Source organism: Ursus americanus, chromosome 34 (genome assembly GCF_024610735.1).
Source record: "Ursus americanus isolate L20-20 chromosome 34, mUrsAme1.1.p, whole genome shotgun sequence".
In the NCBI taxonomy this organism is placed as follows: Eukaryota; Metazoa; Chordata; class Mammalia; order Carnivora; family Ursidae; genus Ursus; species Ursus americanus.
Genome location: NC_142160.1, coordinates 957,875 through 978,447, shown reverse-complemented (window position 1 = coordinate 978,447; position 20,573 = coordinate 957,875). Strand labels below are relative to the sequence as shown.

General features: G+C 45.2%; 1 protein-coding gene across 12 annotated transcripts in view; it reads right to left on the bottom strand.

The window, feature by feature from the left end:
• WNK2 (WNK lysine deficient protein kinase 2) overlaps positions 1-20,573 on the bottom strand; it is a 117,656-nt gene that overhangs the window by 2,683 nt on the left and 94,400 nt on the right. For 7 of the 12 annotated variants that reach the window (XM_045772506.2, XM_045772510.2, XM_045772504.2 and 4 more), the window contains 2 exons: positions 17,386-17,430; positions 15,730-15,989 (listed from right to left, as the gene is read on the bottom strand). In XM_045772506.2, the coding sequence (XP_045628462.1) occupies positions 15,730-15,989; positions 17,386-17,430 (305 nt within the window). Of the gene's footprint in view, positions 1-15,317; positions 15,417-15,729; positions 15,990-17,385; positions 17,431-20,573 lie in introns of all 12 variants that reach the window. The other 5 variants (XM_045772508.2, XM_045772503.2, XM_045772501.2 and 2 more) reach the window with 2 other exon arrangements.

Here is a 20,573-nt window from a genome sequence, read left to right as displayed (position 1 = left end):
CTTTATCCTCAGCAGGACCTGCCATGGGATGCCTTCTAATGGCTGATACCAGAGTGACAGCATGGGGCCAAGAAGCAGCCAGTGCCCTCCCTGTCTCCCCAGAGCTGCAGCCTGGCTACCCCATGGCCCGGCTATCCCTGGGCCAAAGTAGACACTGCAGGGCCTGACCCTGGTGGGCTGAGGAACTGCACGCCCCACCCCAGGGCTTCCTGTTTGGTCAAGGCCTTTATGGAAGGACCAGAGCCCAGGAGCCCATGGCAGCACAAGCCCTCCACTCTCCACACCCCAAAGGGAGAAGCAGCACAAGAAAGGGAGAGTGAAGATGGTTGGTGAGACCAACATGACCGTGATACAGAAAACTGAGGCCACAGAGATTACAGACCAATAGCTGTCAATGCCCAGAGTGCAGGCAGATCTAATACAGCAACCCTAAAAAGAGCACAGCCCAGTGGCGTCAGCCCCGGAAATTCAAGGCTGCTCTCCCCGTGGATAGCCCTGCCCCTTGCCCAATTACACCACAAGGAAGAACCCAGGTGATGCTCTCCACAGATGCAGGGAGAGCAGGTAAGAAGTTCCACACTCCTTCACAGAAGCAAGGCTGGAGGGGGCGTCCTCCATCTGGGAGCACCTCAGCGGAAGCTGCAGCCAAACCTCGGCTGCTGGAAAACGCCAAATGCACTTCATCCGTGGCTCGCCCCACTCCTAGTCCACACTGTGTGGCAAGTCCCAGCCAGGCAAGAAAAAGAGCAGAGCCACAGACTAGAAAAGAGAAAGAAAACCATCCTCATCTGCAGAGGACAGGATTGTGCTTGGAGAAAAGCTGAAAGACTATACAAACTGACTTCTCGAACAAGCAAATGTAGCACAAGGGCAGGACAGAAAACAGAGTTCTGTGTACTAGCAACGTACGATGGGGAATGAGACTTAAGAATGCAGATTATATCCACATCCCAAAATATCACTTACCTTGGGATACATTTAATAAAAGATGTGTAACACCTACAAAACTATGCTGAGAGAAAATTAAAGACACCATGAAACAGATGCCACGTTCACAGGAACACTTGGTATTGCTAATATGTCAGATTTCATCCAGTTGATCAATAGACTCAATACGATCCCAATCAAAATTTGTTGGAAAGAGGCTTCTAAAATGTATATGGAAATATTAAGGACCTAGAAAAATAAAAAAAAAAATTTTTTTTTTAAGATTTGATATAGGGGCACCTGGGTGGCTCAGTCGTTAAGCGTCTGCCTTCAGCTCAGGTCATAAGCCCAGGGTCATGATCCCACATTCCTGGGATCAAGCCCCACATTGGGCTCCCTGCTCCGTGGGGAGTCTGCTTCTCCCTCTCCCCTGCTGTGTGTTCCCTGTCTCGCTCTCTGTCAAATAAATATATCAAATCTTTATTTGAAAGAGAACACGAGAGAGAGCACAAGCAGGGGGAACCACAGAAGGAGAGGGAGAAGCAGGCTCCCCGCTGAGCAGGGAGCCCGACACGGCTCAATCCCAGGACCCTGGGATCATGACCTGAGCCGAAGGCAGATGCTTAACTGATTGAATCACCCAGGTGCCCTGAAAAACCAAATTCTTGAAGAAGATTGATGTTGGAAGTTGTACCCTCCTAGATACCAAATACACTGTAAAGCTGCAGTACTTACGAGGGCGTAGTACTGTCACAAGGATGAAAGAGTAGCTCAGTGTGACACACAGTGAATTCAGAAGTGGACCTATACATACGTGACCACCTGACCAATGTCTGCGCCATTCAGTGTGGAAAGGAAGGTACTGTAACAACCAGATAGGCATACGGGGGGAAAGACCACTACATCAAACCATACGGGTAATTTGAAGTGGCTTGCAGGCCTCAATTCAGCAGCTAAAACAATGAAGCTTCTAGGAAAAAAACACAGGAATGTGAGAATATTTGTATTTGAAAGAGGCAAAGATTCCTAATATAGGGCAAAAAAATTATGGGATAAACTGGACCTCAACAGAATTAAAATGTCTGCCATTTCACATTCACCATTAAAAAAATGAAAGACAAGCCACAGAATGATAGAATGTATCCATGATGTGTGAAAGGATAATAATGAACTCCCATAAATCAATAATCAAGAGATAATTCAACTTTTAAAAGGTAAAGATCCCTGATCAGGCACTTTACAAAAGATGGCCAGTAAGAATGTGAAAAGGTGCTCAAAGACAAATGAAAACAATATAAGACCAATTTCTAGGCCTCCATTTCGTTTTACAGGTAAATTTTCAAATAAAACATCCCATACAACTTAAGAAGTTAAAAAGACAAGGCAATATAAAGGAAAACTAGATGAAATAGAAAACAGAAACTGTGAAAGAAAGACAAGATTGCAAATTTTGGCAAAGAGCTGGCAACTTACAAAAAAGGATATAGCAGACTTCCAGGGAAGATGGTGTAGGAGGATCCTGGGGTCACCTCAACCCAGGATACAGCTAGATAACACCCACATCAGCGTCAATAACCCAGAAAGTAACCTGAAGACTGGCGGAACAGACTCTCCGCAGCAAAGTGCAGAGAAGAGGCCACATCAAAGCAGGTAGGAAGGGTGGAGACGCAGTCGTGATCCAGACTCAGGACTGTCTGCAGGAGGGAGGGATGCCTCAGGCACAGAGAACTCAAATGAAAATCAGAGGGGCAGATTTACACCAAGTCTTACAGTCAGCAGGGCATAACAGCTGGAACTTCAAAAATCAGCCAGCCCAGCCCTGGGAGAGCCTGGGGGTGAGAGGAAATGGATTCCTGGCCTTAAAGAGGCAGCACAACAAATGGCCGTGCTGAGACAGCATAGAAGCAACGGTCTGAAAAATGCTGGGTTATACGAGAACACTGACTTACTAATCTCATAGCCAAGTGCCGGAGGGGCAGGGATGTTCGAAAGACTTTTCCAAGAAAAAAAGAGCTTGTGGGTGCTATCTCCTTCCCTACATACAGCACCTCTGGGAACCAGGGCAACAGGAACACTCTCCACCTATCTTGCTAAGAGCATGCCCCACCCCTGCACTCTGCTGCAGATGCCCACCTCTAAACTGGCCAGCTTCTGTACAAGTTCTGGTCCCCTCCTACAGACCTGTCCTTCCAGTACACACCCAGCCGGAACCCACCCAAAGCAGCACCACAAGCCTGGCAGTGTGCAAGCAGCACTGACAGGAGCCAACATTACTCCAAAGTGACTCCTGCCCAGGGAGAGGGGACAACAACCACACACAACAGTCCAGCTCTGGTCTAGGAGCAGACATCTGGTCTGGCTGGACTTTAGCACCCTACTAACATCAATGGACAGATCATCCACACGGAAAATAAACAAGGAATCAGTGGCTTTGAATGACACGCTGGACCAGATGGATCTAACAGATATATTCAGAACACTCCATCCCCAAACAGCCACATACACTTTCTTTCCAAGTGCACACGGAGCATTCTCCAGAACAGATCACGCATTAGGCCACAAAACAAGTCTCAACAAATTAAAAAAGACTAATAAAGTCATGCCATGAATCTCTTTTGACTACAACAGTATGAAAGTAGAAATCAACCAGAAGTAAAAAATCTGGAAAGAACACAAATATGTAGAGACTAAATAACATGCTACTAAACAATGAATGAATGGGTCACCAAGAAATCAAAGAGAAAATCAAAAAGTACATGGAGACAAATGAAAATGAAAATACAACGGTCCAGAATCACTGGGATGCGGCAAAAACCGTTCCAAGAGGGAAGTCTAGAGCACTACAGGCCCACCGCAAGAAGCAAGAAAAATCTCAAACAACCTAACGTTACACCTAAAGGAGCTAGAAAAAGAAGAACAAACAAAACCCCAAACCACTAGAAGGAAGGAAATAATAAAGATTAGAGCAGAAATAAATGAAAACTAAAAAAAAACCCAATAGGACAGATCAATAAAACCAGGAGCTTGTTCCTTGAAAGACCAACAAATCGATAAACCTTCGGCCGGACGCATCCAGAGACAGAGACAGAAAGAGGACTCAAAAGTCAGGACTGAAAGAGGAGCAATAACAATCAACACCACGGAAATACAAAGGCTCATGTAAGAGAGTATATGAAAAATTACAGCCAACAAACTGAACAACCTAGAAGAAATGGATAAATTCCTAGAAAAATAAGTAACCTCCCAAAACCAAATCAGGAAAAAATAGAAAATCTGAACAGACTGATCACCAACAATGAAATCGCATCAATAATAAAAAAACTCCCAACAAATGAAAGTTCAGGACCGGACGGCTTCACGGGTGAATTTTACCAAACGTTTAAAGAAGAGTTAATACCTGTTCTTCTCCAACTATTCCAAAAGATAAAAGAGGAAGGGAAACTTCCAAATTCATTCTATGAGGCCAGCATTACCCGGAAACCAAAACCAGATAACACCACCACAAAGAAAGAGAACTACAGGACAGTATCTCTTAGTAACATAGATACCAAGATACTCAACAAATACTAGCACACCGAATCTAAGAATACATTAAAAAAGTTATTCGTCACAATCAAGTGGGATTTATTCCTGGGGTTGCAAGCATGGTTCAGTATGTGGAAATCACGTGATATGTCACATCAACAAAAGAATGCATAGAAACCATATGATCATTTCAATAGATACAGAAAAGGCATCTGACACAATTCAACACCCATTCATGAAAAAATTCTCGACAAAGTGGGTTTAGAGCTAACATACCTGGAGATGATAAAGGCCATATATGAAAAACCCACAGCAAACATCACGTTCAATGGGCAAAAACTGAGAGCTCTTCCCTGAGATCAGGAACAAGACAAGGCTGTTCACTCTCACCACTTTTATTCAACATAGTACTGGAAGTCTAGCCAGAACAGTCAGAAAAGAAAGAGAAAAAGAAATTAAATACTTGAAGTACAGAAAGCAGATGTGGATGGGGTGTAGAAAACAAATATAAAATTTTCAACTTAAAAATACACAAACTGGGGGCACCTGGGTGGCTCAGTTGGTTAAGCAGTGTACTTGATTTCAGCTCAGGTAGTGATCTCAGCCTCATAAGATCAAACCCCGTGTTGAGCTCCATGCTCACGAGGGAGTCTGCTCGAGATTCTCTTTCTCCCTCTCCTGCTGCCCCTTCCCCATCTCTCTCTCTCAAATAAATCTAAAAAAGAAATACAATAACTGAAATTTAAATCTCAATTGACAGGGTTAATAAGAGTATAGACACAGAGGATAATTTAGTGAACTAAAAGATCTGAAGAAAATAATCCAGAATAAATTATCAAGAGAGAAAAGATGAGAAAACGTGTAAGAGACCAAGGATAGAGTAAAAGACCTTATATATGGACTGCAGTCTCAGGAGGAAAATGGGGGGGGGGGGGAAGAGTAGGTCAGCAGTATGGGAAGAAATGGCAGAAAAACCTCCAAATTTGATCAAGAAATGAAACTGTAGAGTCAAGGAGCCCTATGAAGTCTAAGTAGAATAAAAATGTATATTTTTAGGCATCTCATAATAAATCTTCTGAAAACGAAACCAATGGAAGCCAGAAGAAAACGAATTCTCTTCAGAGTAACAACACACTGGCAGCTCACTTTAAAGAAAAACAAGGGAGGCCAAATAACAAGAGAATGAAAATGTCACAGTCCTTAAAATTGTTGCTAACCCAGAATTCTATACCCATTAAAAATATCCTTCAAGAGTGACAATGAAATAAAGACATTTTTATGGGGTGCCTGGGTGGATCAGTTGGTTGACTGTCTGACTCTTCGTTTCCGCTCAGGTCATGATCTCAGCATTGTGAGATTGAGCCTTGCGTCAGGCTCTGTGCTCAGTGGAGAGTCTGCTTGAGATTCCGTCCCTTTCCCTCTGCCCCTCCCTCCAGTCGTGTACTGGTGCTTGCTCTCTCTTGAATAAATGAATCTTTTTTTTAAATATCATTTTTAGACAAAAACTGAGGCATAAGTCACTGGTACACACACGTTAAAGGAAATTCTGAAGGAAAAAGCTCCTAGAGTGAAGATTAGAGGCAAAAAGAAATGAAAAAACACAATAAATATGCAGATATAGATGAATATTGACTGTATAAAAAAGGTATTGTGAGACTGAAAGTCAACATAGAATTGAAAAAAAGTAAATGTTAGGAGGGGAGTAAAGGCAATGAAAATGCTTCATGGTCTTTCCACTGCCTGGGAAATGGGTAAAAGAAGATTGATAAGGTAAAGATGTATGCTATAGTATTGAGAATAATCATTAAATGAATAATAAGAGAAAGTAAAATTTCCAAGCTAATAGTGGGAGGAAAAAAAGCATAAGAAAATACATCTCTAACAAATTCAAAAGAACACAGGAGAGAAAAAGGAACATGGAGCAGCATAGGACAAATAGAAAATATATGATAAGATAATGGATTTAAGCTAAAATATACACTTGGTGCTGAGCAACATGGGTTTGAACTGTGCAGGTCTACTTATAAGTGGATTTTTTATAGTGCACTCTTGTAAATGTATTTTCTATTCTCTTAATATTTCCTTTTCTCTAGCTTAGTTTACTGTAAGAGTACAGTATATAATACAACATAAAAAATATTTGTTGCTGTTATTGGTAAGGTTATCGGTAGCTAAGTTTGGGGGAGTCAAAAGTTATATGTGGATTTTTGAGCAGGGTGTCAGCACCCCTAAGTCCTATACTGTTCGAGGGTGTGTATATGCAATTACATTAAATGTGAATGGACAAAATTTAAAAACAGAATCAAGAAATAAAACAGAACCCAAATTATATGCTTTTTACAAGAGATACATCTAAAACAAGTATATAGAAATACTGAAAGGATAGGAAACCATACCATGTAAATAATAACCTAACAGAAGCTAGTGTAGCTACAGCAGTTTCAGACAAACTAGACTTAAAGGCAAAATTCATAAGAGATAAAGTTCAACTCACATATAGTAAATCTGAATTTGATAACATGGCCTCAAAACATATAAAGGAAAAATCAGAACTACAGTAGGAAATACACAAGCCCAAAACCATAGTGGGAAATTATAAAAATTCCTCTTTCAATAACTGATACAATATTCACAAACACAATGTCTCAGTACAAATGACATAAGCAAAATGCAGTAGGCAGCTTTAAACTTCCATCATTCCACAGAAGCATTGAAAAAGAACCAGAAACTATCAAAACTAACTTTTTCAGAACTCCAGAAAGCAATTAAAGGTTCATGGCAACCAAGCAGAAGTAAAAGACAAATCAAGAAAAAATCTTTTTATTAAAGATTTTTTTAATTTGAGAGAGAGCATGAGAGAGCACAAGCAAGGGAGAGGCAGAGGCAGACTCCCCACTGAACAGGGAGTCAGATGCACGGTTTGATCATAGGACCCTGGGATCATCACCTGAGCTGAAGGCAGACGCTTACACTGCCTGAGCCACCCAGGCGCCCCTAGGCAAACTTTTTAAAAGAAGAAAAGCACTGTGGTGTTTTTACTGGCCCCAGGCCGTACTCATCCCTAGCTTTATAGCTAGAAGAGGGCAGCCTATGTTCCCAGTGTGGGAGCCCGGTCCTTGGTTCTAGAGGGAGCAGAGATCTTACTCACAAATTATTATTTTTAAAGACACCAATATTTTTAAAAGATTTATTTTATTTTTTTTGAGAGAGAGAGCATGAGCGGGAGGGGCAGAGAGAGTGGGAGAGAGAATCCCAAGGAGACTCTGCCAAATGTGGAGCCTGAGGTAGGGCTCAATCCCATGACCCGAAGATCCTGACCTGAGCCAAAACCAAGAGTTGGGCCAACTACACCACCCAGGCGCTCCCTACAAATTATTGTGTATGTCTATTCTAACCTGTGTACAGGCCACCTGACGGACTGACACAAGGTACACATATCTGTCTGTACATATTTGCAACTCTCTAAGGGCAGAAAAGTGGCAGGCATTGCTCAAAAACATTGTAAGGCAATTAAAAAATCCACAGTTGCTTGGGGCCAAAGATCAAGATATATGTAGACTGTCTAAAAGCCATAGTAGAAAAGCATGGGAGAGAGTTTCTTTGGGAAATGAGGGCATTGGAAAGTGTATGTGTGCTGGGGAATTTAGAAAGCCATGCACATGCTCTATTCAGGATACATTGTCAGAAAAAGAAACAGAAAAACCTGAGCTTTCACCACTAGTCACAATGCAAGCAAGAAGTGAGGGCTTGGACAGATTGTAAATGGCCTGGCTAAGTGTTGAAGGAGTCCCCTAGCCCTGAGCCAATCTGTAAAGACTGGGAGAGGTGTTTTTTCATCTCCTGATATTCAAGGAAATCTCAAGCTAATACAAGCTAAGCCTTCAACAATCAAAACCGGCAAATACTGGGAAAGAGGAGAATCTGATTTCTAGAGTTATTAATTATAATATGCAAATGCCTGGCTTTCAACAAGAAATCACAAGTTATACAGAAAAACAGAAAAGTACAGCCCATCAAAAGGGAAAAATTAACAGAAACTGTTCCTGAGGAAAGCTAGATATTGGACTAAAGACTTTAAGATTTATTTATTTGCTTTTAGAGCAAGAGCGAGAGCACATGAGTCGGGGGGTGGGAGGAGAAGGAGAGAAGGAGAAGGAATGAGAATCCTCAAGCAGACTCCCTGCTGAGTGTGGAGCCTGACTCAGGGCTCGATCCCAGGACCCCAAGAGTTGGCCACCTAACTGAGCCATCCAGACACCCGTGGACTAAAGACTTGAATCAGCTGTTTTAAATATGTTCAAAGAGCTAGAGGAAACCATGTACAGACTGAAACCAGGATAACTATGCAGAACATCTTGAGAATATCAATAAAGAAATTATAAAAGGAACCAAATAGAAATATCAGAACTGAAAAATGTAACTGAAATTTGAAAATCTGCTAGAGGGACTCAACTGATTTGAGCAGCAAATAAATAATCAGCAAACCTGAGATCATGCAATTGAAATTATCCAGTCTGAGGAGCAGAAAGAAAAAAATGAAGAAACCTATACAGAGCCTGAGAGATCTATGGGATACTGTTAAGCAGGCCAATATATACATGATGGGAATTTCAGGAGGAGAGAGAGAGGAGGCAGAAAAAAATACTTGAAGTACAGAAAGAGAAGACTGTCAAGTAAGAATTCTATATCCAACAGAATGATTCTTCAAGAATGAAGGAGAGTGGCGCCTGGGTGGCACAGTCGTTAAGCATCTGCCTTTGGCTCAGGGCGTGATCCCAGTGTTCTGGGATTGAGCCCCACATCAGGCTTCTCCGCTAGGAGCCTGCTTCTTCCTCTCCCACTCCCCCTGTTTGCGTTCCCTCTCTTGCTGGCTGTCTCTGTCAAATAAATAAAATCTAAAAAAAAAAAAAAAGAACGAAGGAGAAACCAGACTCCTGGATAAACCAAATCTAAGACAAGTTGTTACTAAAAGGTCTGCCTTACCAGAAATGGTAAAGGGAGTCTTACAGACTGACGTGGAAGGATAAAAGCCACATGAAGAAATAAAGAAGATAACTACATAGATAAATATACTGTACTTTTGGTTTTAATTCCTTTTTTCCCCTATATGATTTAAAGGGCAAATGCTTTATGCAATAATAATAAATGTTAATGGGCACACGGTGTATAAAGATTCAGTCAGTGGGGGAAAATACAAAGGGGGAGAGATGGAGATGTATAGGAGCAAAGTGTTTATATACTATTGAAACAAAGTTGGTATTATTCAAACTAGGTCATTTTAAGTTTAAGATGTTAATTGTAATCCCTAAGGGAACCAATTAGAAAAATAACTAAAGTATATAACAAAGTAAAGAAGGGAATAGAAATTATACAATACAAAAGAACAACTAAATTTAAGGCAATAACTGGAGGAATTGAGAAATAAAAACCTATAAGACAGAAAACAAATCGATGAAAGTCAGAATTCCTTCCTTATCCCCAATTTCTTTAAATGTAAATGTATTAAACTTTCCACTTAATAAGCAGAGATTAGCAGAATGGTTAAAAACGCATGGTCAGGGGCGCCTGGGTGGCACAGCAGTTGAGCGACTGCCTTCAGCTCAGGGCGTGATCCCAGCGTTATGGGATCGAGCCCCACATCAGGCTTCTCCGCTATGAGCCTGCTTCTTCCTCTCCCACTCCCCCTGCTTGTGTTCCCTCTCTTGCTGGCTGTCTCTATCTCCGTCAAATAAATAAATAAAATCTTAAAAACAACAACAACAACAACAACAACAACAACAACAACAAACGCATGGTCAACCTATATGCTGTTACCAGAGACTTACTTTAGATACAAAGACACAAAGAAGTTGCATGTAAAAAGATGGAAAAAGAGGATGGCTATTTTATTACCAGACAAAACTGATTTTAAGTCAAAAAAGGTTATAAGAGACAAAGAAGAATACTGTATATTGATAAAAGTTGATGTAACAATTATATATGCACCTAAAAACAAAGCCCCAAATTATATGATGCAGACATAGAACTGAAAGGAGAAACAGACAGTTCTATACTAACCATTGTAGATTTTAATACTTTAATATCAATAAAGGTTAAAACAATGAGACTGATAAATAAGGAAAGAGAGGACCTGAAAAGTACCTTAAGCCAATTAGCCCTAATAAAACTGTACCTAACAAGAGCAGAATGCACTTTCTTTTCAAGTGCATGTGGAACCTCTCCAGAATAGGCCATATATTAGACCACAAAACAAGTCTTAATAAATAAAACAAACATAAATAATATAAATACAATACAAATCTAAAAAGATTGAAATATTATAAATTATCTTTTCTACAACAATGAATGAAATTATAAATCAATAATAAAAATACTAGAAAACGGTTATAAATACAGAAACTAAACACATAAACAACCAAAGGGTCAAAGAAATAATCACAAGGGAAATTAGAAAATAACTTGAGACAAATGAAAGGGAAAACAATACATAAACATTTATGAGATAAAGCAAAAGAAGTTCTCAGAAGGAAATTTATAGCTGTAAATGGCTACACTGAACAAGATCTTAAATCAATAATCTAACTGTACACCATAATAAAATAGAAAATAGGAAGTCATAAAGAAAATATAATGAATTAGAAATGAAACCAAAAGTCAGTTCTTTGAAAAGATCAGCAAATTGACAAAGTTTTAGCTACCAAACTGGATAATTTACATGAAATAGAAAAATCCCTAGAAACACACAAACTACCAGAGCTGACTCAAGAAGAAATAGAAAATCAGAATAGACCTATAACAAGTAATGAGATTGAATTAGCAATCAAAAACCTCTCAACAAAGAGAAGCCAGACTTTTAAAGAAGAATTAACACCATTCTTTCTCAAACTCTTCAGGAGTTAAAGACATAGGAATAATTCCTAACTCCTTCTATGCGGCCAGCATTCCAAGGCCAGAGAGATACATTGCAAGTAGATTATAGACTGATAACCCAATGAATATTTATGCAGAAATCCCCAAATATTAGCAAACTGAATTTAGTAGCATAATAGGAGTATATACACCATGACCAGGTGGGATTTGTCCCAGGAATTAATGCTAGGGTGGTTTAACATGAAAATCAATCAGTGTAATACACCAATAACAAGAGGAAGGATAAAGAAACCTACAATCATCTCATTTAATGCAGAAAAAGTATTTGACAATATCCAACTCTCCTTCATAATAAAAGTACTCAACAAACTACAAACAGAACTCCCTCAATGTGATAAAGACCATATATGAAAACCCTCACGTAACATTATATACTCAATGGTGAAAGTCTGTAAGCTTTTCCTTCAAGGTCAGGAACAAGAAAAGCATACCTGTTTTTGCCACTTCTGCTCAATATAATATTAAAAGTTCTAGCCAGAGAAGTTTTCTAGCCAAGCAAGAAAAAAAAAGGCATCCAAATTGGAAAGGAAGAAGTAAAATGATCCCTGGTCAGAAATGACAAAATCTTACATGTAGATAACCCTATAGAAAGTGTATGCTCCTGGTGCACACAGACACACGCACACAGAGCTAATCCATGAATTTAGCAAAGTTGCAGGTTACAAAACCAGTTGTATTTCTATACAGTAACAATGAACAATCTGAAAGGAAATTAAAATATTTAGGAATAACTTCAAGGAGTTGAAAGACTGACACTCTGAAAGCCACACAACTTCCAAAGGAAATTAAGGCATAAATAAATGGAAAGACATCCCATGGTCATGGATTGGAAGACTTACATTGTTACTGTCATACTACCCAAAGTGATCTACAGATTCATTGCAATCACTGTTAAATTCCCAATGACATTTTTTCAAGGAATAGAAAAACCTGTCCTAAAATTCATATGGATTCTGAAGGGACCCCGAATAACCAAAACAATCTTGAAAAATTAAAACAAAGTTGGAGCACTCATACTTCCTGATTTCAAAACTTACTACAAAGCTACAGAAATCAAAACATTGTGATACTGGAAAAAGGACAGACATATAGCAATGAAACAGAACAAAGAACCAAGAAATAAACCTTTGCAAATATGGTCAACTCCTATTCAACGAGAATACCAATTCTAGTCAATGGGGGAAAGGAGAGCCTTTTCAACAAATGGTGCTGGGAAAACTGGTTATTCACATGCAAAAGCATGAAACTGCACCGTTACCTCATACCATATATAGAAATTACACTGGATAAAAGGCCTACACATAAGAGCTAAACTCTCATGATCTTGGAGTCCTGGGATCAAGACCCATGTCAAGTGCCCTGCTCAGTGGGCAGTCTGCTTCTCCCTCTCCCCCTCCCCTCTGCTCATGTTCTCTCTCTCTCTCTCAAATACATAAATAAATTAAAAAAAATAAAAATAAAAGAGACACTGTCCACAGAGTAAAAAGGCAATCCATAGAATGGGAAAAAGTATTTGCAGATCTGGATTAAAATCCAGAAAATACAGAGAACTCCTAAAACTCAAAAACAAAACAACCGATTAAAAAATAGGCAAAGGACTTGAACAGTTATTTCTCTAAAAAAGATCTACAGATGGCCAATAATCACATGAAAAGAGGCGCAACGTCCCTGATCATTAGGGAAATACTAATCAAAACCACAGTGAGATACCACAGTGGTATTAGGATGGCTACTATTAAAAAAATGAGAAAATAAAAAGTGTTCAAGAATGAAGAGAAACAAACCCTTGTGCACTGCTGGCAGGAATGTAAAATGGTGCAGCCACTGTGCAAAACAGTTGGCAGTTCCTCAAAACTTAAAAATAGAATTATTATATGATGCAGTGACTCTGCTTCTGGGTAGCCTTTCAAAAGAATTGAAAGCAGGGAGTCAAAGCAATACCGGCGCACCTAGCTCCTGGCTGCGTTGCTCACAGCAGCTCATAGGTAGAAGCAACCGAAGTGTCCCTCAGTAGATAAATGGATAAAATGTTCTGTGCACATACATTGAATATCATTCAGCCTTAAGAAGGAAGGACCTTAAGGCACATGCTTATAACATGGATGAACCTTGAGGACATTATGGTGAGTGACATAAGCCAGTCACAAAAAGACAAATACTGTAGGATTCCACTTACATAGGAACCTACCGTAGTCAAGTCCATACAGACAAAGTAGAATAGTGGCTGCCAGGGACTGACGGGGGGCAGTGGGGTGGGAAGTTCTTTTCCAGTGAGCACAGAGTTTCAGTTTTGCAGGATGAAAAAATTCTAGAGATGCAAGGTGGTGATGGTTGAACAATATTAATGCTCAATGCACTTAAAACTAGCACTTAAAAATGGCTAAGATGGCAAATTTTATGTCATATATTTTGCAATTAAAAATTGGAAAAAAATGAAGTAAGTTTTAAATTTTAAATGAAGCGTAGTTGACCTAAAATACTAAATCAGTTCAAGGCGTACAACGTCGTGATTCAGGATACATACACATTACAAAATGCTCATCGTGGTAAGTGTATTACAACACTGCTGACTCTGTTCCCTGCTCCTTCCCGTCCCCGCAAGAGTACACGCCTGCTGTGGCGCGGCTGCGTGTCAGAAACGTTACACTGAGTGAAACAAGCCAGACAGGAAAGGGCAAACACTACATGATGCCACTTACATCCGTAGAAAGTAGAATGAAGGTTACTGGGGGCTGGATAAGCAGAGGTACCAGAGGCGGGGACTGGAGAGTATTTTTTCTTAGAAGTTTCTATTTGGGGTGGAGAAAGTTTTAGAAATGGACGGTGTGATGGCTGCACAACGTTGTGAACGTGCAGAGTACTGCTGAATTACACACTTCAAAATTATTGAAATGGTGAATATTACATTATACAGATTTACCACAGTAAAAAAATATTTTTAAAAATCTTAAGACTCCCTGCCACTCAAACACTGGGATTAGCGAGCTGGTAAGAATGGGGTACGGCCTGCACAGGTATGAGAGCCCATGTGGTGGAGTCCAGATGGCGAGGCAGAGACTCTCCTGCCTGGGCCCAGGGCCAGGACCCCGACAGGGCCAGGGGGACGCTCACTTGGTCACAAAATACCAGAGAGGGGGTTTGAGGCGTTAGGGCTCCAGGGCTGCCACCGTTGGAAGGGAGCTGCCATCATTGTTCGCTTAGAGGGCACTGTGTGCGTGGCGGGAGTATGGAGAGCATCAGGGCAGCAGTGGACAAGACTGACTGACAACTGGGCTGAAGAGCCAGTCCCGGCACATTTTAAAGAACTGAAAATATCCAAAGTTTGTTTTGTTACGTGGTGCAGTTAGGGCAAGAAGAGTATGAGGAAATTAATAAGTACATTGCTTCAAACCACAGTGGAAATCACAGAATAATTTGAACTGAAGGTTAAAGAAAACGCTACATATCAAGACCTTTAGGATCCAGATGACACCATGAGAGGGATTTTTATAGGTTGAACGCCTGTGTTATAAAACCGGAAAGGCTGGAAATCTATGACCTGCACATCTCAAGAAACATTCTGGAACAAAACAGCCGCCCAGATATATAAGGAAGGAGATAATAAGAGGAGAAACGAATGACACATAAAGAGCATCATCAGAGCCAAAGCGAGTTCTTTGCGAAGGCTAGTAAGATCTATGAGTCCCTAAAGAGGCTGCACCGGGGCGGGGGGGGGGGGGTGTACACGCAGAAGCCACCACATCAGAAACGAAACACACAACATCACTACAAACTGAAGACACGGTGTTATGAGCAGCTATGTCAATTTGAAAACTTAGATAAATTTAGGTATTTACCAAATGTTAGAAAAGCAGGCCTTAACAGAAAGAAAAAAATAGAAAATCCAAATGGCACAGAAAGTATAAAAGAAATTGAATCCGTAACGAAAACCTTACCCTCAGGGGATGGAGAGATGTGGGAGAAACACAGCAAAGTGTCAGCCACAGCGTGCAGGCAGGGGCACACGAAAGTTCACTGTGCAATTTCCAACACTTCTGTATGTTTGAAATTTGTCGAAATAAGAGGTCACAGGGGAAACTTCCCACACTCAAAGAACTCCCAGACCAGATGGGTTCACCAGTGAACTTCGCTAAACATGTCAGGAAGAAGTAACAGCCTTGCATGGGCTCCGCAAGACCGAGCAGGGAACGCTCCTCCGGGGAGGCGGGGACGTTGGCACACGGAGCCCGAGGCGGCAGCTCCTCGCGCCGCCCGACGCGGGCTGGGCACCCCACAGCTGGCACCCAACGCCCGGGGCCGCTCCCAGCCCGTCCCTTCCGCCCGGGCCGCCCGCTGCGCCCCACTTACAGCCTGTGCCTCGGCGGCGGCCGGGGGCCAGCCCGCCGTGACCTCCATGCCGTGCAGCCGCTGCGTCTGCTTCAGCTGGTTGAGCGACGGCTTCAGCTGGGCGGCCCCCACCGTCTTGCTCGTCCACTCGTCCACCAGCTTGTGCAGGTCGTCCGTGAAGGTGCCTCTCTTGTTGTTGCTGTTGTTTGCCTGCGCCTGGACGTGCAGGGTAGGCTGGGGGCCCGGCTCAGGGCCCGGGACCAGGCTGCTGGTGGAGGACCCTGGGGAAGCACACACAGGCCCGGTTGGTGACACTGCGCACAGTGCCGCCGGCCAGCTGCAGTCATTCGCACAGCGCTCTTGCTTAGGCCAGGCAACACCTTGCTTCAGGAGATGGTCTGCATCCGGGGGCCCATGTACCCGTTGTAGACACTCTGGAACATGTCCACAGGCCACAAGGACCGGGCTGTGCCTGGCAGCTGTCACCCATGGAGCTGGGCCAAAGGACAGGACCCAAGCCGCTGGCAGCCTTACTCGGCATCCACTCTGTGCCCACGCTGCCCAGGAACCCCAGACTCCCACGTGCGAGGGAGCTCAGAAAACTGGGGGCAGAATCCCAAGGCCTCTGCGCCCTGAGCGGGGAAAAAAATGTGACTGTGCCGAGTGCTTTGCCTGTCCGTCCGGCAAAGGAAAAAGGCATGACAGCCTTGGTCATCGGCATGCCGGTGAATGAATGTTAATGGGTTAGTGGTTTGGAAACTTAAGACACAAAATTGTGCCTCTCCTCACCAGATCATGTAGGGAAGGTATTAGTAAAGGGTACAAACACCCAAAGCCTTCCACTGTGGGTCCCCAAGCTCCGAGCCGTTTGTGGGGTGCAGGGTGCCTGTACCTGCAGGAACCGGGGTCCCAGCTTGCCAGGAAGGCCCAGGAGCTGTGTTTCAGGGGGAGCTGGACAAAGAAGTCACACTCACCTACTTCCACTGAAAGATTATTTTAAAATGACCAACATGGGGCTTTTTAATTCTTTTTAAATTGTGTCCCCCACCCCCACAACATACAATTACTGATTAGCAATTTCGAATAAGCCAATTTAAAATGCTTCTTCATTAAAAAGCATAATGACCATCTCTTCAAACAAGCCATTGCAAAATGTAGTCTAGAGTGGCAATGAAAAGCACAGACACGCACAGTTCAATATTAGTGATGGGATTTTACACACACAGCTATTCTACATGAATGTTTCAGCCAGAAAAGAAAAGAGGGGAAAAAAAAAACAAAAAAGTGTGAGGGGAGGGTGGTGGGCGGCCTAGGTGGACTGATACCCATTTCATCCCGGCATCTCTCCTCGGGGACACTCATCTTTAGCACTTCAAGGACATACTCATTCCTATGGTTTTGGAAAAGGAGCCAATTAACGATTGGTAATGTGTGGACGTTCCGGGGAAGGGGAGTGTCAGTGTGTCAACCGGCCAGGACACACAGACTCTAGGAGCCATGGAGACGCAAGGGGCACCCGCTGGTGGCTTTCCCTCCAGGCAGAGGCAAAGCAGTGCCCTTGGAGGGTGGGCGCGGAGCAGACGCCCGCCCGCCAGCTGCGGAGACCCTGACGTGCACTAGCCACATGAAAGCCCATGCGATGGAGAGCGGACAAGGGGTAAAAAACCCGATAATTACGACTGCTGTGCTCTTTGCCTAGACAGAGACGCTTCAGGGCAGACCCTGCAAGGGAAGAAGAAACGACACAAGACCACAGGGTTAGGCAGGACAGCACACACGGGGGACAAGCCACCACACTCTAAGCACAAGTCATCAGTGTGCAAGGAGGAGCAAAGGCCAGCGCGTCAGAGAGGGGACCAGCCACCTGGGCTAACCGGGCGGCCCCGAGTCAGGGTTCACGTGAGCTTCGCCGAGGGGCGGAGGTGCAGGGCCAGGCCCCAAGCTTCAGGTAGAAGTGAGTGTGTCTCTAAAAGCATATTCAAAAAAAAAAAAAAAAAGAAAGAAAAAAAACGAAAAAGCAAAGCGCACCACTTGGTTTTCAAATGAGGCTTCTGGAGCCCCACTGATTGAGGCAAAAAACCCACTAAAAGTCAGCCAGGAGAGCTCAGACAGAACCGGCTCTGTCTGGCCAGTAGGCCATGGGAGGTTTGTTTTCCAAGTGCAAAAAGATACATTGTTTCGCAGGTTTGAGGCCAAGCCCGGATCCCCAGTGGCTGCCATGACCAGACCAGTGGTGCACGCCTGGGGGAAAGTACAAGGGGTCCTGTCTAGCGAGGTGGGAAGCACGGCTGGCCCCCCTGCACTGCTGCTGTGTTGTCTGGTGTCCTGAGTGCAGCGGGACAGGGAGGTTGGCGCTCTTCCACCACTAAGCGTCAGGCCCTGCAGTCCCGGAGGCTGTCCCTGCCGTCTGGCCCATCCTGATGGTCAGTGCCCGCCTGAGGGCAGGTGAGCTGACCCTTCAGGGAGCCAGGCAGGCGCAGTACGACGGGCAAGGACGGCTGGGGCGTCCCCAAGGTCATTCAGCAAGGCTCTGCTATCAGAGAGGGTTCTGCGCTCCTGCCCCAGCCCCTCACCAGAGCAGGACACCCGCACACCCACACTCCCTGAGGGTGCCTTGCACCCTTTGCCAGGGAAGGCACGTTGCCACCCCTGTGTTTGAGGAGAGAGGACAAAGGTCAGCCCAGGCTCCAAATAAATTGTTCTTTTAGTTCATTCTGTCTGTGTGCAGAGGCTGAGCTGGGGAAAGGGAGATGATGTCTGTAACATGCAAATAAAAATGAAGGGACTGGACAAGAGTGGTCCAGACCAGTCATCTCTCAGTGGGAGCTGAGAAGGGCCTTTGCTGGTCTGTGTCCTGACATGGAATCCCACTGGGAGCACTGGGCCCTCTGGAGTCTCCGTGGCACTTGGGTCCCAGGCTCTGACTGTGCGGGGCACCAAGTGGGGCACAGACTTCCCCATCCAGATCCTTTGGTCTCAGCAGTCCTGTACAGACGGCCCAAGGACATGGGGTCAACCAGTCAGCCAGGTCCCCGCAGCCTGACAGCAGCGGGTTCTTTCAGGGCGGATTCCCACCATCCTCTAGACAAGAACGACAGGAGCTACCTGCTGGGAACCACCAGAGAAGCCTGGGCCTGTGGTCAGGGCCCCAGAGGTGAGGCCATCGGCCACCAGCCACCATGCTCAGAGCTGGAGAGCAACACTGGCTCACAGAGGCCTCCACACCCTCACTGGGCACGGCCCACGGTGACCAGAGTACAGACACTCCCTGCCCTCAGTGAACCTTTAATCAGAAGCTGACTGGACTTGCCCACCTCCACACTGAGGGCATGCGGTCCGGCACAGTGCAGGTCCGAGCACGGACCATGTGTCTGGTGATGAGCCCTCACTCATGCCACTGCCCTGCCCATCCTCAGGGGGTCCCCTGAACCTCCTCCCTAGTGCCTGTGCCCTGCCCTTTATGCCCAGCATGCAGATGGCTGATGAATACGCCTCCACCCAGCCCCACTCACCCTCCTCCTCGCCAGCGTATACGCTGCATTCCTCCCCGAGCCGCTGAGCCACGAGGCAGCCATGCAAGGGCACTGGGGACACATGGGATCCACAGGAAACCCACACACAGCAGGAGGTCTCCCCTGCAGGACTTCTGTCCTTAGCCAAGGCCTTGGGAAGAGCCGGCTTGAGGCCCAGAACTGTTTGGGAAAGCTTCCACCTGGGCAGGGATGGAGGTGGACAGCCATGTGGCCAGCCATTAGGAAATGTTCTCCCAGGCTGTGAAAGGGACACAAGTTGCTTCTGGTGTGGACAGCCAGCCCTGCCAGGTAGCACCACCATCCAGACCCTCGCTGGGTCTGCCAGGAAGATGCCACAAATCCAAGGTTCTCTGCCATGGACAGACTGCCGAGGAAGGGGCCGGGCCTCGTGGCCCCCACCACACCTGCTGCTCGCCACAGCCTTCAAATACCGAGGAGGCTCCCAAGGAGCTCCAGGGGCAGTGGTCTTGGCGCAGACCAGCCAGAGGCCTCCCCGCCTGCTCCGCGATGAGAGGCACGCCTCCAACCGGTCAGTCTCACCCTGCACGGCGGCGTTAGACACTCGGTTCTGGCATTGAAGACCAGTGAGCTGCCAGCACCAAAATGCCCCTGAGCCATCAAGTCCTCACACCACTGAGCGAAGTGCCAGAACTTGTCCATGAGCATGAAATGGGATGTGTCCCTGCTCTGCCCTGCCCTGCAGTGACCCCCCCCCCCCAAGGACAGCCCAGCCTGGGCAGACCTTCATGGGGGGTGGCCGCCTCCCTGGCTGCCTGAAGGCCCTCTCCCACGCCCACTGCGGCGGGTCCCCACAGGGAGGGTCCAGGACACCAGGGTGAGGGCAGGGCCTGGCCAGCCACAGAGGGGCAGGCTTCTTGGGGGTCCCGGGGACAGACCTGCTGCAGCACGGACAGCAGGCCGATGGGCGCGCGCATGAAACACAGAGCAGATCCGGAGCTGTGTGCGCAGACACAACCGGAGGTATCAGCACCTGCGTCTAGTCAGGTGCGTTGGAGCCAGAGGTGGGGGGAGGCTGGACAGCAGCTCCTGACCACCAGACGCTTCTGCAACTCGACCGTAGCCCCTGAATCCCTAAACGCGGTCTCCTAGTTTCCCCAAGCCCATCGACCACAAGGAGGGGTCTGTGCCCAGGGCTTCACCCTGCCTGCACTCTGTGGAGTCCGGCCCTTCCCTCCCGACAGCAGGCCTGTCCAGGTGCCCGCCCAAGGAGGCAGCCAGGCTTCACCCTTGGCAGCCCTTCCTCCCAGGTCTGGCCACCTTTCCCACGTGGGGTCCCCTCCTGGCCGCCTGGGGCTCAACTCCCGCTTGTCT